At 44.2% G+C, this 18,223-nt stretch overlaps 1 protein-coding gene across 1 annotated transcript in view; it reads right to left on the bottom strand.

Moving 5' to 3' along the window:
• Positions 1-11,108: 11,108 nt before the first annotated feature.
• Positions 11,109-18,223, bottom strand: part of LOC142311107 (uncharacterized) — a 148,229-nt gene continuing 141,114 nt past the window's right edge. Inside the window, exon 10 of the mRNA XM_075349222.1 lies at positions 11,109-12,370. Within this exon, the coding sequence (XP_075205337.1) occupies positions 11,832-12,370 (539 nt within the window). The 3' untranslated portion in view covers positions 11,109-11,831. The remainder of the gene's footprint in view (positions 12,371-18,223) is intronic.

The raw sequence follows: 18,223 nt of genomic DNA, 5'->3' as shown, positions 1-18,223 counted from the left end.
CCCATGGACATCACCAAACGCTGGGTTTCCTCCTTCTTAATGCTTTGCCAGGCCTTTACAGCCGCAGCCTTCAGGTCTTGCTTGTTTGTGGGTCTTTCCGTCTTGTGTGGATTTCAGCAAGTGAAATGCATGCTCAATTGGGTTAAGATCTGGTGATTGACTTGGCCATTGCAAAATGTTCCACTTTTTTGCACTCATAAACTCCTGGGTAGCTTTGGCTGTATGCTTGGGGTCATTGTCCATCTGTACTATGAAGCGCCGTCCGATCAACTTTGCGGCATTTGGCTGAATCTGGGCTGAAAGTATATCCGGGTACACTTCAGAATTCATCCGGCTACTCTTGTCTGCTGTTATGTCATCAATAAACACAAGTGACCCAGTGCCATTGAAAGCCATGCATGCCCATGCCATCACGTTGCCTCCACCATGTTTTACAGAGGATGTGGTGTGCCTTGGATCATGTGCCGTTCCCTTTCTTCTCCAAACTTTTTTCTTCCCATCATTCTGGTACAGGTTAATCTTTGTCTCATCTGTCCATAGAATACTTTTCCGGAACTAAGCTGGCTTCATGAGGTGTTTTTCAGCAAATTTAACTCTGGCCTGTCTATTTTTGGAATTGATGAATGGTTTGCATCTAGATGTGAACCCTTTGTATTTACTTTCATGGAGTCTTCTCTTTACTGTTGACTTAGAGACAGATACACCTACTTCACTGAGAGTGTTCTGGACTTCAGTTGATGTTGTGAACGGGTTCTTCTTCACCAAAGAAAGTATGCGGCGATCATCCACCACTGTTGTCATCCGTGGACGCCCAGGCCTTTTTGAGTTCCCAAGCTCACCAGTCAATTCCTTTTTTTCTCAGAATGTACCCGACTGTTGATTTTGCTACTCCAAGCATGTCTGCTATCTCTTTGATGGATTTTTTCTTTTTTTTTCAGCCTCAGGATGTTCTGCTTCACCTCAATTGAGAGTTCCTTAGACCGCATGTTGTCTGGTCACAGCAACAGCTTCCAAATGCAAAACCACACACCTGTAATCAACCCCAGACCTTTTAACTACTTCATTGATTACAGGTTAACGAGGGAGACGCCTTCAGAGTTACTTGCAGCCCTTAGAGTCCCTTGTCCAATTACTTTTGGTCCCTTGAAAAAGAGGAGGCTATGCATTACAGAGCTATGATTCCTAAACCCTTTCTCCGATTTGGATGTGAAAACTCTCATATTGCAGCTGGGAGTGTGCACTTTCAGCCCATATTATATATATAATTGTATTTCTGAACATGTTTTTGTAAACAGCTAAAATAACAAAACTTGTGTCACTGTCCAAATATTTCTGGCCCTGACTGTATATAAATATCTATATATACAGCTCTGGCAAAAACTAAGAGACCTTTGCAAAATTTTCAGTTTTTCAGATTTTTCTCTTTTATACGTATATTTTTAAGCAAAATGTAAATTGTTCTTTTATTCTATAAACTACTGACATCATGTCTCCGAATTTCCAAGCAATACATTTTGTATTTATTTTCTGAAAATGAGGAATGGTCAAAATAACAAAAACAAATGGACTGCTTTCAGACCTCAAATAATGCAAAGAAAACAAGTTCAAAATCATTTAGAAACAACAATACTAATGTTTTAACTCTGGAACAGTTCAGAAATCAATATTTTGTGGAATAACCATGATTTTTAATCACAGCTTTCATGCGTCTTGGCATACTTTTCACCAGTCTTTCACACTGCTTTTGGGTGACTTTATACCACTCCTGGTGCAAAAAATTAAGCAGTTCTTTGTTTGATGGCTTGTGACTATCCATCTTCCTCTTGATTACGTTCCAAAGGTTTTCAATGGGGTTCAGATCTGGAGATTTGGCTGGCCATGACAGGGTTTTGATGTGGTGGTTCTTCATCCACACATTGATTGACCTAGCTGTGTGGCATGGCGCATTGTTCTGCTGGAAAAAACAGTCCTCAGAGTTGGGGAATATTGCCTGAGCAGAAGGAAGCAACTGTTTTTCTAGTATAACCTTGTATGTGTCCTTCGCAAAGTTTAATCTGCCCAATTTCTGCCTTGCTGAAGCATCCCCAGATCATCACCAATCCTCCACCAAATTTCACAGTGGGTGCAAGACACTGTGGCTTCTACGCCTCTCCAGGTTTCCGTCTAACCATTAAATGATCAGATGTTGGGCAAAGCTGAAAAGGACAATGCACCATGCCACACAGCTAGGTCAATCAATGTGTGGATGAAGGACAACCACATCAAAACGCAAAATGGGAATTAAAGCGGGACATTTAAACTAACTGAATTTTGACGCGGCTGTCACACTGCTTCCAGGTCCACTCAATAAATCGCATGAATTTTCACTACTTCCCCCGTCCACACTCTGTGACAGTGACTGTGATTGGTTGCACTCAGACTGCCGGTGGCCATGATTATTTGCCTCCACATTAGCTATCTGGGTCCCCAAAGTGGAGTGTAAAAATAAATTAAAAAAAAAAAATGGCCTAGTGTCCCCTGTATTTTGAAACCCAGGGCAGATAAAGCAGACTGCTGGAGGTGGCAGCTCCGAGCTGTGTGCGTTATCTCGGCTGTGTTTCCAAATTCGAGAGACCCCATGCGGCTTTTTAAATTTATTTAACTAAATAATTTTAAAAATGGCATGTGGACCACCCAATTTATCTTGGCTGGATACCAAAATTGGGGGGGCTGCAATACAATAGACGCACATGACCATGCAAAGATCCCGAATCAAAAAATATACATCAAATCATTACACGCATTTAAACCGTGTGGTACATGAGCATTGTTAAAATCCACTGTTTCTCTTTTTCCAATCTCATCTGCTTGGTTTGTGTACCTTTTCAATGATGATAATGATGACTGAATACAGATTAACCCCATATACGTTTGAGAAATGTCTGGAAAGGCCGAACGTTGTAGGGTTTAATGATTGTGTCTGAACTGGCCACTGACATGTTTGCTCAATGTCTGTTGAGCATCCTAGTGGTGCAACCTACTGTATTTTTGGATTATAAAACGCATTTTTCCTCCCAAAAATTTGAGTGGAAAATGAGGGGTATGTCTTAAAATTCGAATGTAGGTTACCGGAAGATGGGGAATGGGCACTGTGCTGGCTGCTGTGCAAGCTGCGGTGGGGGCTGTCTGTACAGGCAGCTGTCTTTCTGCCTGTGCGGGCGGCTGTCTGCCTGTGTGGGCGGCTGTGTGGATCAGGGTGGTATGGCATGTGTCCCAGATGCTGTGGCTTCAAATAATGGCGCTCAGAGTCGGCGTGTGCGCAGATGGAGCTCTCGGCTTGTCATTGAGCCAAGAGCTGGGGAGAGGGGACAAGGCTGAGGACATTACTATAGGATGGGGACATTACTGTAGGATGGGGATAAGGATGACACATTACTGTAGGATGGGGCACAATACTACAAGGGGACAATGATGGGCACACTACAACAAGATGGGGAACATTACTAAAAGATGTTGGCCAAAATTTCTATATAGTGCTAATTGTAACACTATTAGTTACAAGAAAGGGATAAAATGTAAAAAAAAACCCAACAAAATAAGGCATGACTTTTTTTTTACCATCAAAATTTTTTTTTTTTTTTTTTTTTTTTATTTAAACAAAATGTGCACATTTGTTATAATAAACAAGTGAAAAATGTTCAAAATCAGTGATCCAAAGGTGTGTAAAAAGTAATATATATATATATATATATATGGTACCAATAAAAATGTCACTTTGTCCTGCAAAGAATGCGGCCCCCCAAATTATTTTTATCCTCTGTGTGGCCCATACACCCAGCCGAGTTTGAGACCCCTGGTGTACACAGTGTTCAGAATTATTAGACAAGTTGTATTTTAGAGGATTTTTTTTTATTATTGATTAACAACTATGTTCTCAATCAACCCAAAGACTCATAAATATCAAAGCTTAATATTTGTTTAAGTTGGAGTGTTTTGGTTTTTTTTTTAGATTTGGCTATCTTAGGAGGATATCTGTTTGGGCAGGTAACTATTGCTGTGCAGAATTAGCAACTTAATAAAAACCAAATATATTCCCATCTCACTTGTTTATTTTCACCAGGTAAACCAATATAGCTGCACAAAATTTAGAAATAAACATTTCTGACATGCAAAAACAAAACCCCAAAATATTAGTGGCCAATATAGCCACCTTTTTTTTTATGACACTCAATAGCGTACCATCCATAGATTCTGTCCGTTGCTTGATCTGTTTACGATCAACATTGCGTGCAGCAACCACCACAGCCTCCCAGACACTGTTCCGAGAGGTGTACTGTTTTCCCTCCCTTTAGATCTCACATTTTATGAGGGACCACAGGTTCTCTATGGGGTTCAGATCAGGTGAATAAGGGGGCTATGTCATTATTTTTTCATCTTTTAGACCTTTACTGGCCAGACATGCTGTGGAGTAGTTGGATGCATGTGATGGAGCATTGTCCTGCATGAAAATCATGTATTTCTTGAACGATACCGACTTCTTCCTGTACCAGTGCTTGAAGAAGTTGTCTTCCAGAAACTGGCAGTAGGTCTGGGAGTTGAGCTTCACTCCATCCTCAACCCGAAAAGGTCCCACAAGTTCATCTTTGATGATACCAGCCCATACCAGTACCACACCTCCACCTTGCTGGTGTCTGAGTTGGAGTGGAGCTCTCTGCCCTTTACTGATCCAGCCTCTGGCCCATCCAGTCATTCTCATTTTATCAGTTCATAAAACCTTTGAAAAATCAGTCTGAAGATATTTCTTGGCCCAGTCTTGACGTTTTATCTTATGTTTCTTGGTCTAAGGTGGTCGTTTTTCAGCCTTCCTTATCTTGGCCATGTCCCAGAGTATGGTACACCTTGTGCTTTTTGATACTCCAGTAACGTTGCAGCTCTGAACTATGGCCAAACTGGTGGCAAATGGCATCTTGGCAGCTTTACGCTTGATTTTCCTCAATTCATGGGCAGTTATTTTGCGCCTTTTTTGCCCAACACGCTTCTTGCGACCCTGTTGGCTATTTGTCATGAAACGCTTGATTGTTCGGTGATCACGCTTCAAAAGTTTGGCAATTTCAAGACTGCTGCATCCCTCTGCAAGACATCTCACAATTTTGGACTTTTAAGAGCCTGTCAAATCTCTCTTCTGACCCATTTTGCCAAAGGAAAGGAAGTTGCCTAATAATTAAGCACACCTTATATAGGGTGATAATGTCATTATACCACACCCCTCCTCATTACAGAGATGCACATCACCTGATTTACTTAATTGGTAGTTGGCTCTCAAGCCTATACAGCTTGCAGTAGGACAACATGTACACTACAGTTCAAAAGTTTAGGTTCACTTAGATATTTCCTTATTTTTGAAAGAAAAACATTTTTCAATGAAGCTAGCATTAAATTAAATAGATATACACTCTATTGTTAATGTGGTAAATTACTATTCTAGCTTCAATTGTCTGGTTTTGAATGCAATATCTTCATAGGTGTACACAAGTCCATTTTCAACAACCACCACTCCAGTGTTCTAATGGTACATTGTGTTTTCTAACTGTTTTAGAAGGCTAATGGATGTTTACAAATCCCTTGAAAACCCTTGTGCAAGTACAGCTGAAAACAGTTTTGCTGATTAGAGCAGCTATAAAACTGACCTTCCTTTTGAGCTAGTTGGGAATCTGGAGCATTTCATTTGTTGGTTCCATTAAAGTCTCAAAATGGCCAGAAAAATAACTTTCATGTGAAACTTGACGGTCTATTCTTGTTCTTAGAAACAAAGGATGTTCCATGCAAGAAATTGCCAAGAAACTGAAGGTTTCCTACAACGGTGTGCACTACTCCCTTTAGAGGAGAGCACAAACAAGCTCTAACCAGAGTAGAAAGAGAAGTGGGAGGCCCCGCTGCACAACTGAGCAACAAGACAAAGTACATTAGAGGCTCTAGTTTGAGAAATTGATGCCTGACAGATCCTCAACTGGCAGCTTCATTAAATAGTACCTGCAAAACTCCAGTGTCAACGTCTACAGTGAAGAGGTGACTCCGGGTTGCTAGCCTTCAGGGCACAGAGGCAAAGAAAAAGACATATCTGAGACTGGCTAATAAAAGGAAAAGATTAATATGGGCAAAAGAACACAGACATTGGACAGAGGAAGATTGGAAAAAAGTGTTATTGACAGACAAATCGAAGTTAGAGGTGTTTGGATCACACAGAAGAACATTTGTGAGATGCAGAACGACTGAAAAGATGCTGGAAGAGTGCCTGACGCCAGCTGTCAAGCATGGTGGAGGTAATGTAATGGTCTGGGGTTGCTTTGGTGCTGGTAAAGTGGGAGATTTGTACAATGTGAAAGGAATTTTAAACAAGGAAGGCTATCACTCCATTTTCCAACGCCATGCCATACCCTGTGGACAGCGCTTGATTGGAGCCAGTTTCATCCTACAACAGGACAATGACCCAAAGCACACCTCCAAATTATGCATGAACTATATAGAGAAGAAGCAGGTAGCTGGTATTCTATCGGTAGGGGAGTGGCCAGCCCAGTTACCAGATCTCAACCCTATTGAGCTGTTGTGGGAGCAGCTTGACCGTATGGTAAGCAAAAAGTGCCCACCAAGCCAATCTAACTTGTGTGAGGGCGTCTGGAAGCATGGTGGGAAATATCTCCAGATTACCTCCGCAAATTAACAGCTAGCATGCCAAAGGTCTGCAAAGCTGGAATTGCTGCAAAGGAGCATTCTGTGACGAAAGCAAAGTGTGAAGAGAAAATTATTTCAAGTAAAAATCATTATTTCTAACGTCGTCAATGTCTGGACGATATTTTCTATTCATTAGGCAACTCATTTGATCAATAAAAGTATGATTTTTCATGGAAAAGACAAAATTGTCTGGCTGACCCCAAATGACGTTTGAACTGTAGTGTATACAAAATAGAATGTGATCAAAATACTCATTTGCCTAATAATTCTGAACACAGTGTAGTTTTGTGATTGAGTTAAAAACAAAGTGGATGAAACAAGGTCTCCTATATTACTAGACTTTCTTGCTACAAAATTGATGCCATTAGCCACACACATGCTCCTAAACACTGAAATTGCAACTCCAGGAAGAAAAAGTTGTGGAACTACAGAAATCACAGGATTGATAGACATGTTAATGAAAATGGCTGAAAAAATGGAAAAAAATTTTTCAAAATATCTCCCAATTTATTCAGTATCTATATATATAATTGCCTTATTCTGTCTGTCTGTCTTGCTCCAAAATTGTGTCACCGTGACAGTGTCGTTAGAGTGACAACTGTCGGATTGGCTGCTGGGCTCGGCCTGCCCCCCCCCCACGGATTGGCCACTCGCCTCGGTCTGGCCCCGCCCCCCGAATGGATTAGCCGCTCGCCCCGGCCCTCCGCACGCATCGCCCGCTCCAGCGTATACCGGCTCCCAGTACACATGTGCAGGGAGTCGGCATACGCTGACGCCTCGCCCGGTCGCCCCCGCCACACGTTGGCACGCTCGGCCCCGCTGGGATCGTGACCGAGTCGGTGTACGCTGGTAACCATGATACACATCGCGTAACTATAGGAAGCGCTTCCCTTAGTTACCCGATGTGTATCATGGTTACCAGCGTACACCGGCTCCCGGTACACATGTGCAGGGAGCCGGCATACGCTGACGCCTCGCCCACTCAGCCCCGCCTCCGGCACACGTTGCCACGCTCGGACCCGGCCCCAGCATGGAGGATGGAGCACAATGGGGGGTGGGCACCATGGTGGATGGAGCACGATGGGGGCTGCGCAGCATGTGGGATGGAGCATGATTGGGGTGCGCAGCATGGGGGATGAAGCACGATGGGGGGTGCGTAGCATGAGGGATGGAGCACGATGGGGGGTGCGCAGCATGGGGGATGAAGCACGATGGGGGTGCACAACATGGGGGATGGAGCACGATGGGGGGTGCGCAGCATGGGGGATGGAGCACGATGGGGGGTGCGCAGCATGGGGGATGGAACACGATGGGGGGTGCGCAGCATGGGGGATGGAGCACGATGGGGGGTGCGCAGCATGGGGGATGGAGCACAATGAGGGGTGCGCAGCATGGGGGATGGAGCACGATGGGGGGTGCGCAGCATGTCGGATGGAGCACGATGGGGGGTCCGCAGCATGGGGGATGGAGCACGATGGGGGGTGCGCAGCATGGGGGATGGAACACGATGGGGGATGAAGCACGATGGGGGTGCGCAGCATGGGGGATGGAACACGATGGGAGGTGCGCAGCATGGGGGATGGAGCACGATGAGGGGTGCGCAGCATGGGGGATGGAGCACGATGGGGGTGCGCAGCATGGGGGATGGAGCACGATGGGGGGTGCGCAGAATGGGGGATGGAGCATGATGGGGATGCGCAGCATGGGGGAAGGAGCACGATGGGGGGTGTGCAGCATGGGGGATGGAGCACGATGGGGGTGCACACCTCCTCCCAAAACACACACACACACCGCCACACGCGCACCGCACAACACATCAAACCACACACACACTGGGAACCACAAACACCGCCCTACACAGACACCCACACACACACAGACAACGCCGCGCACACACACATCACCCAACACACAAACACCGCGGCATACATAAATATACGCACATACCGCGCAACACACACACTGCACAAAACATACCTCCCCCAAAACACACCCACACAAACCGCGCAACACACACAGCACCACACACACAGAACGCTGCAGACACACAGCGCTCCACAAACAACGCAACACACACAACGCAACACACATACAACACCGCTCTCACACACCCCCACCCAGACAATACCCAGAACATTTACAGCGCCCTACACAAACACTTGGTAACTACACACAACAACATCTATATATAACAAAAATTATACATTAACTACACAATATGTAAATTCTAGAATACCCGATGCGTTAGAATCGGGCCACCTTCTAGTTGAATATAAGTGCCATACACAGAAAATTCCGCACTTGCACACCATGGCATGCTATCGATTAAACAGGTCTACAAAAAATATTTTTTGTAATCATCGCAGGTGACTTTGTAATTTTCTGAATCATCTTTTTGTCCTGCTTTCAAAAAATGTCTATAGTTTTCCTGTAGCACGAATAGTTTCCATGGAGCAGGATCATTATTATATGGTATAGGAAATATACTGGTGACATTAAGAAAACTGTAATCTACATATCAGAAAACAATGATTCATCCAACAAAACAGATTTTATTGAACCAAAATAATTTCCATGCAAAATAGAAACCAAAATATGAGCAGAAATTTAAAGTGCTTGACATTAGACTGTTGTTGATATGATTTTTCAGGGTTGTCCCTATATTATTATTATTAGCGCCATTTATTCCATGGCACTTTACATGTGAAAAGGGGCATACATAGTAGGGACAAATACAATAATTATAAACAAAACAAGGCACAGACTGGTACAGGAGGAGAGAGGACTCTGTCAGCGAGGACTCACAGTCTACAAGGGATGGGTGAGGATACAGTAGGTGAGGGTAGAGATGATCATGCGGCGCTATATCAGACTGAGGACTACGGCAGATTGTAGGCTATATAACATCGAACAGTAATCTGCCATCATTGAGTAATTCCAAAAACCCTAGCAGGAATACCAAAACTATCTTTGGCAGTGACCAGCAGACAAGAGGGGGAATTAGAAGGGTGTGGTGTCTTGCCATTGACCATAGCTGAATGGTGGTAACCTCAGCTGGAAGACACACGCCACCTACAGTCAGCCAGTGGTACTGCAGGTTCCAAGGAAACCCAGCTTAGTGGATGAGCGGAGCCTGCACCCACCAGAGCCACTGGCACCGACTAATCTCCTATCACCAGCACAGTCCATGGTGGGAAAATGGCGGCTCCTGGTGACTGAAGCAGAAGTCGCAGGAGCGGAGTCCGGTGAGGACGTGACACTTTTCCATTACTGAGATAGGAGATGGCAGTTGTTACTGATCAAATTCTGTGTAGATAGAAGAGGGAGGAGCTCTGCCTCTAGATCCTCCATCTTACCTTTATCATAGAATGTCATCAGTAACATAATTTCATGTGTAGTATTGATTTATGAAATAAAAATTAAAACAATGGTTACAGTTTGAGGCACAAAGCAGTGTCTACACAACCCAATCACATGGTGTTTGCTGTACCTTAGGCTATAAGCGAGACTTTTAGCTTACCTCTTTCAACCTCACTCAAAGGCTATCATGGTGCAGAGCAAGATTGTTACGGGGGGCTGTCTGATAATAACCGAAAGGAGTATCAGACAGTCAGGGTCCACCGTGCAAAGACTTTGCTGCAGACTATGGCAGAGTGCAATACCTCTGTTAACTCACAGAAGGATATAATATAAAGCAATTCCTCCCTTACTTGGAGGGTGTGTGGAATGATCTCTGTTAATAATCACAGAGACAAAGGCAATGTGTGCGAAATGGCACCTACCTAGGTCCGCTCTTCTAGTGGTGCAAAAGAGACGAACAGCAGCGTAAGCCGCACAAAGCTCCTACCTGCGTTCGCTCCACTAGTGTGCGAGGACACGAACCACTAGATATGGCACCTGCCTAGGTCCGCTCTTCTAGTGGTGCAAAAGAGACGAACAGCAGCGTAAGCCGCACAAAGCTCCTACCTCTGTTCGCTCCCCTAGTGTGCGAGGATACGAACAACTGCCAGACGCAGTACAAGGAACGTTACCCTAGCGGCAACGTCCACCTACGAGTAGAATCACAAGGCCCAGCCAGACCATGTGCCTCAGGCACCTGCCTATGTCCGCTTCCCTAAGAGGTAAGGATACGGACAGCAGCCGAAGCTGTAAGGTATAAGAACGCTACCCTGCCGGTAGCGCTCACCTAGCATAGACAGAGGAATGCCTAGAGGAACGCGCACAGAGTGTCTACTCATATGCATGAACCAAGAGGACTGAGCACCATGCGGCGTGTGTCAGGGTCTTATATAGACTCTGTGCCTCATCCAAGATGGAGGACACCAGAGCCAATCCGCTGCCAGAACGACAGGAGTGACGTCATGCTGGCCTATCACCGAGCAAGACGTCACAAGCACATGACCAGCGACCAATCGGCATAGAAGGTGTCAGAGACATGTGACCTCGTGTCAGCGATGATGTCACCCGCACATGTGCAATGGCTCCAAGATTGGACTTAGTCTCCAGCGCTCGCACATGTGCAGTAGCAAGAAATCTGGACATAGTCTCCAGTGCTCGCAGCAACCGTAACAAAGATGGCAACAGAAATTGGAATGAAGGTGTGACAAGCACTGCTTTTGTCTTAGATTGAAAGGTAGACGGAGATGGAGCTTGGTCTGGATACCATATGGGTAAAGGCCATAAAGAGTCCTTTATGAGGGAATGTGAAAGTGTCCAAGGAGCTGTTTTTCATCATGACAACACTAGGCTACATGTTGGTTATAGCACTGTGAGCAGCGTATATGGTCTAAGCGTGCTCCCTTGGCCTACTGGCTATAGCTGGCTATTGTGCTGATGCTTTTCAAAATATTTCCTTCTTGGTGTTACAATTTCATTGCTGAAGAATGTACAGTATATATGTGGTTAGAGGGTAAATGGTCAGTATGGTTTGTGAAGGGCCACTTGACAGGTCAAAACGTCATCTATTTTGGTTTATAGTATATATTTGACCTGGAGTTGAAATAAAGGACTGATTTTATCCACAAGTGTTGATTCAGTGCCATGGTAAGTTTTTAATTTCTAAAATTTTAAAAATATATATTTTAAACCAAAAAAGGTCCTGATTACATTACAGTAAGTCCACATTACAATGGCATCTTCCTTCCATGACGCTTCTCATGCTGAGAAAGGGCTGATGTATTGTTAAAACATTTCCCACATTCTGGGCAAGAAAATGGCTTCTCTCCCGTATGAATCCTGCTATGTTTCACAACATCTGATTTATGGCAAAAACACTTCCCACATTCCTGACATGAAAATGGCTTCTCTCCTGTGTGAATTCTCTCATGTTCGACAAGATTTGCTTTCCTGGTGAAGCATTTCCCACATTCAGCACATGAGAAAGGCTTCTCTCCTGTGTGAGTTCTTTGATGTATAAAAAGATCTGAGTTTTGAGTAAAACGTTTTCCACATTCTGAACATAAAAATGGCTTCTCCCCTGTATGAGTTCTCTGATGTCTAAAAACATCAGACTTCTGTCTAAAACTCTTCCCACATTCAGAACATGAAAATGGCTTCTCCACTGTGTGAGTTTTCTGATGTTTAACAAGATTTGATTTTTGGATATAACATTTTCCACATTTTAAACATAAAAATGGTTTCTCGACAGTGTGCAATCTTTGGTGTAAAATAAGATTTGTTTTTATATTGAAACATCTTCCACAATCAAAGCATAAATATCGCTCTTCCCCTCTGTGCCTTTTTTCATGTTTAAAAAGATCTGACTTTTGGCAGAAACATTTCCCACATTCTGAACACAAGAAAGACTTCAGTGTGTGAGTAATGTAATGTTTATCACGATTTGATTTTACATTAAAACATTTCCCACATTCTAAACATGAAAATGGCTTCTCATCTCTGTGAATTCTTTTGTGAACAGAAAGATTAAATTTCTTTTTAAAATGCTTGCCACATTCAGAACATGAAAATATTTTATTCCCTGTATTAACTGTACAACGTTCAGATAAATGTTTCTTGTGATTACTGGAATCCTTAGATAGATCTCTTCTATGAAGATCCGTCGTCCTGGAATGTTCTTGGGCGAAATTGTTATATTTAACTTCAGAATTTGGAGATAAAATAAGATGTCCTTCAAACTTTTTTGTGCAGTCATCTCCTACAAATAGAAACAGATTTTACAATTTTACTGCAAGAAACATTCTATGTAATGAACAAAAAAATTAAAAATGTTTATTGTTTTATTCCACTGACATAAAATTCTTATAGTGTTAAAGGGAACCTGTCAGCAGAAATTTCCCCTAAAACCTAAAAGATTCCCCCTCTGCAGCTCCTGGTCTGCATTCTAGAAAGGTCCCTGTTATTATTGTGCCCCCTTTCTGACCAAAATACAGAGTTTATAAAGTGGTACCTTTTTGGATTTGGATTCTGTAAATGTGACACGGGGGCGGGCTTCCTGGCGTCCGTTATTCTGCCTCCTGCCGCTTTAGGCCGGCCCCCATCACTCCTTTCCATAGCTGTGGATGCCGCCCAGTGCTCCACAGGTCCCCGCGTATGCCCAGTGCCCATCTCTCGTGGATGAGCACTGTGCCCAGTGTCACCGCTGGTGATGTGCGCGCAGGCTTTAGATTATGGGCGGTGCTGTGATGTTTATTACCAAGCAACCGCCCATAATCGCGGGACCGCGCTTTCCCCCTCGGCGTCCTTCGTTCTGCGCAAGCGCGGTGCTGCTGGCCCCACGTCACCTCCTTCCCATCTTGCCCTGAGGCAGGAAATAGATGGGAAGGAGGTGACGTGGGGTCAGCAGCACCGCGCTTGCGCAGAACGAAGGACGCCGAGGGGGAAAGCGCGGTCCCGTGATTATGGGCGGTTGCTTGGTAATAAACATCACAGCACCGCCCATAATCTAAAGCCTGCGCGCACGTCACCAGCGGTGACACTGGGCACAGTGCTCATCCACGAGAGATGGGCACTGGGCATGCGCGGGGACCTGTGGAGCACTGGGCGGCGTCCACAGCTATGGAAAGGAGTGATGGGGGACGGCCTAAAGCGGCAGGAGGCAGAATAACGGACGCCAGGCAGCCCGCCCCCATGTCACATTTACAGAATCCAAATCCAAAAAGGTACCACTTTATAAACTCTGTATTTTGGTCAGAAAGGGGGCACAATAATAACAGGGACCTTTCTAGAATGCAGCCCAGGAGCTGCAGAGGGTGAAGCTTTTAGGTTTTAGGGGAAATTTCTGCTGACAGGTTCCCTTTAAATCTGTCGATAAGAGTATAACAAACATTTTAATTTATGGTTTTGTTAAGCTAGATCTTCAACATTCGATACCAATTTCCAGGATCCTGCAAATTTTCATAACATATGGCTCTTACTAGAGCTACAACCATTGTGAGGATTATGGTGAGGAATATTCAGAGGGAGATTGTGAGGATTATGACATTCATACATGTCACCCAGTTGTCCAATTCCATTTGCACACTCCCTGCCCTACAGCCACAAGAAATCATCTTGCTATGCCTCCAGGGTCAAATGGTGAGGTGACAAAGCCAATCAAAACCATTTCTAAGCAAAAGCAAGCCCCCTGCTGAGCATTCACAAGGATATAGGCGGGAATTTACAAGTTTTACTACCGATCTTCAAAGACAGTCTCCCGGATTTGAAGTGCTGATGTAAGAGTTACAATATTGGGGAACATGTTGCTCCCGCAAATAAGGCACGCATATTACCAGATTCCTGAAACCAAGGCGCACATCACATATATTTTCGCTAAATTGTGACACGTGAAAACAGCCATTGCAGCTCTTGCTCAGCCAAGAGCTCCAGTGTACGAGAAAGTTGCTAGCTGACATGTTGGCCAGCAGCTTATCTCTAGAAAAATGCGATCGGCAGTCTGAAATTGGACAGGCATGATGAGCATCTTTCCCGATATCAGCCGGAAGGGGCCTCCATATAGATTCAACAGTTGGCCAAACCCGTTGATATCACCACATTTGGCCGATATTAATCTAATGTGTGTGGAGGGATAACACCAAAAGAAATTAAAGGGAACCTGTCACCAGTTTTTTTTACTATTAAACTAAAAGTGTCACCTTCTGCAGCTCTGGGCTGTATTCTATGAAGGTGCACTTTGGCCCTGACCCCCCTTACAGACCACAAAAATAACTTTATAAAACATGACTGTTACATATGCTAATGACCTGTGTGGCTCAGATGGGCGTGCTCTTTTTCGGCTTCTGTTCCACCTACTGCCGCTGTTCGCCGTCCTTTCTTGATTGACGTGATGACGCCTCCGTTATCATCCACTTTGCTCTTTCAAATCTCGTGCCTGTGCAGTCATGTCCGCTTGCGCAGGCGCAGTTCTCTCTACCATATCACGGGCAGAGCAGAAAATATAGCTGCCCTCGCGTGTGCCAGTGAGCTTAATGCACAAGCATGAGGATGACGCTGTGACGCCATGCACAGCGCCGACCATAATCTCGTGCCTATGCACGTGCTGGGGGGGGCAGGTGCTGGCAGCGATGGGGGCTGTACTGGCAGCGGTGGAGTCTGTGCTGACAGCAGTCGGGCCGTTCTGGCTGTGAGGAGCAGAGTGGTGCGACGAGTGTCCCAGATGCTCTCTCGGCGGTGCGGTCTTCAAAGAAATGGAGCCCGGAGGCGGCTCGTGTGCAGATGAGATCTTGAGCCGAGAGCGCCATCTGCGCATGTGCTAACTCCGAGCGCCATTATTTGAAGCCAGAGCATCTGGGACACCCGTCACACGGCCCTGGTATGCACAGCCAGCTGCCCGCCCCCACTGACAGCTGCCTGCACAGACAGCCCCCACCACTGCCTGGACAAACGCCAGCACAGCGCCCATTCTCCACCTCCCAGTAAGCTACATTCCGATTTTAAGACGCACCCCTCATTTTCCTTGCTAATTTTTGGGAAAAGTGCATCCTATCATCCAAAATATAAGTATCTAACTAACTGTTGCAATATATCCATCTTTATGGTCATATTTAAATATTCTAGTCAGTATACACCAGGGAATCCTGCCATTTTCTCCTGTACTTGTGTTGTACTTACATATATATCTTTTATTATTGTGTTTTTAAACAATTAAAAATAAACATTTTACCTTTTATCTAATTGGGCTCGCATCTTTTGGTATTATTCATCACTCTATGCATATGAGCCACGATAGTGGGAATTAAATTATAGGTGTTCTCAATGTGTGTGGAGGGCTTAAACCTCCACAAAAAGTCTCGTTATATAGCTGTCATGAAATGGACAGTTGCTATTCAATGGAAGCCAATGACAATTCCCATTTATACAGGGGTTGACTGGTCACTACATATTGATACCCTAGTATAGATCAACAGTATCTGATCGGTGAGACACCAACACCCAGAACCCCCTATCAGCTGTTATTAGCTCTGGTAGTGGCTTCATATAAACAGAATTAAAAGAGTCGCCCAACGTAGTCTATTCAATGTGTAGCGACTACTATCAAGTACTGTAGAACAATACCTATTATTTACCAAGTGCATTACCTGGCAGCAGCCGCAACTCATTGAGTGGAGCTATGTGGTACTGTTTCGTTCAATGCGGTTTCACCCAACAGCCTCCAGAGGTTGCAGCAGCTGATCACTGTAGATGCCAGTTGTTTCCCCCCCACCAATCAGATATTGATGGTTGTGACTGGACAACCCCTTTAAGACCTAATCAGTCACCTTGGCCTTAGTGATCACAGTTGTATAGTGCTTACAAATCTCCTATGTTTCAGGCTATTATTCAATTAATTCCTCAATTACCCACTGTTTCCTACTACTATTCCCTACTATTTTTCTGATGTCCCTAGCTCCAGCTCTGGCAAGTAACTTTATTCATTAGACAGTATGGACAGAGAAGATTGACTGCTTGTCCTCCTTTTCAGTATTTTATGTCTTTCTACTTACCTGCTCTAATACTTGCACGAGTCCCCTCTTCATGTATAACTTCAATTTTTAGATCTGGCAGAGCTGTAACCTAAACACAAATCACACAAATGATGTACAATTAAGAAGATAAATAAGAACTACTAGTGATCTCCTAACCACTGTAACTAGTATGAAAAAATATTAAATACCAGCTTCATACTCTCAATTTCCAATAATTATATGTATCAGCTAATCATTTTAGTCCATTTCTCAACATTAAAAAAAATATATATTCAATGAAAGAGGTTATATTGGACAATTTAATTTTTAACTCTGGGCTCAAGAACTAACAGTCAAGTACTTGCTAACTACCTGCCTGTTCTACCCGGCCTCAGCTCAGAACGGGTATGGACCGCTCCTGCTGGTGTTTCTGCTGCTTCACATCAACAGAGCAGCTCTTCCTCTTCTGCGCTGCTCTGTCAACAGAGAATGACTGCGGGAAACCGGCTGTCAATTAACATGACGTTGGTAGTTAGGCAGCAGGTACATCTGTCAATCAGCATGATGTTAGCAGTAACACCCACGGAGCAGAGCAGAAAAGAAGCTGCTGCCCTGGCAGCAAGACATCAGCGAAAACCGCAAAATTGCCGTCAGGAGCGGTCTGTGACTGCTCTGCGCTGGCAGAGATATGTACTGGGCAGAACAGATTGGTAGTTAGCCTGCCTGTTAGTTTGTAGGCCCAAAGTGAAAAAAATATATATATAGTGCCACGCAACCACTTTAACGACTGGCGATTGAACATGATCATACACAGTATTTGGTAGTTCCATCTACCTGATGATCTTCAGGAAAATATTGATATTCGTCTGAATGTTCCTTCAAATATAAAGAACTGGAACAACTCTTTGGGATCTTTTCCTTGCTGAATTCATCTATAGAAGAGACACCGGGAGTTACTTAATGCACTGAAGAAAATAAATACTAACACATTCTTAGCCATTTTGCTGCTAGAGTTCTTTAATTAGCAAGCACAATTTTCTGGGCAAAAAGAATAAAAATTGTGTGTGTGTGTGTGTGTGTATCATTTATTTTTCAACAGGATAATGACCCCAAACACACCTCCAGGCTGTGTAAGGGCTATTTGACTAAGAAGACTGATGGGGTGCTACGCCAGATGACCTGGCCTCCACAGTCACCAGACCTGAACTCAATCGAGATGGTTTGGGGTGAGCTGGACCGCAGAGTGAAGGCAAAAGGGCCAACAAGTGCAAAGTATCTCTGGGAACTCCTTCAAGACTGTTGGAAGACCATTGCCGGTGACTACCTCTTGAAGCTCATCAAGAGAATGCCAAGAGTGTGCAAAGCAGTAATCAAAGCAAAAGGTGGCTACTTTGAAGAACCTAGAACATAAGACATATTTTCAGTTGTTTCACAATTTTTTGTTAAGTATTTCATTCCACACGTGTTAATTCATAGTTTTGATGCCTTCAATGTGAATCTACAATTTTCAGAGTCATGAAAATAAAGAAAACTCTTTGAATGAGAAGGTGTGTCCAAACTTTTTGGTTTGGGATATTTGACTTTGATATTTCATGATAATCCTAAAATGCCCTCTA

This window comes from Anomaloglossus baeobatrachus, chromosome 5, assembly GCF_048569485.1.
Source record: "Anomaloglossus baeobatrachus isolate aAnoBae1 chromosome 5, aAnoBae1.hap1, whole genome shotgun sequence".
NCBI lineage: Eukaryota > Metazoa > Chordata > Amphibia > Anura > Aromobatidae > Anomaloglossus > Anomaloglossus baeobatrachus.
This window is presented reverse-complemented; position numbering and strand designations above follow the sequence as displayed.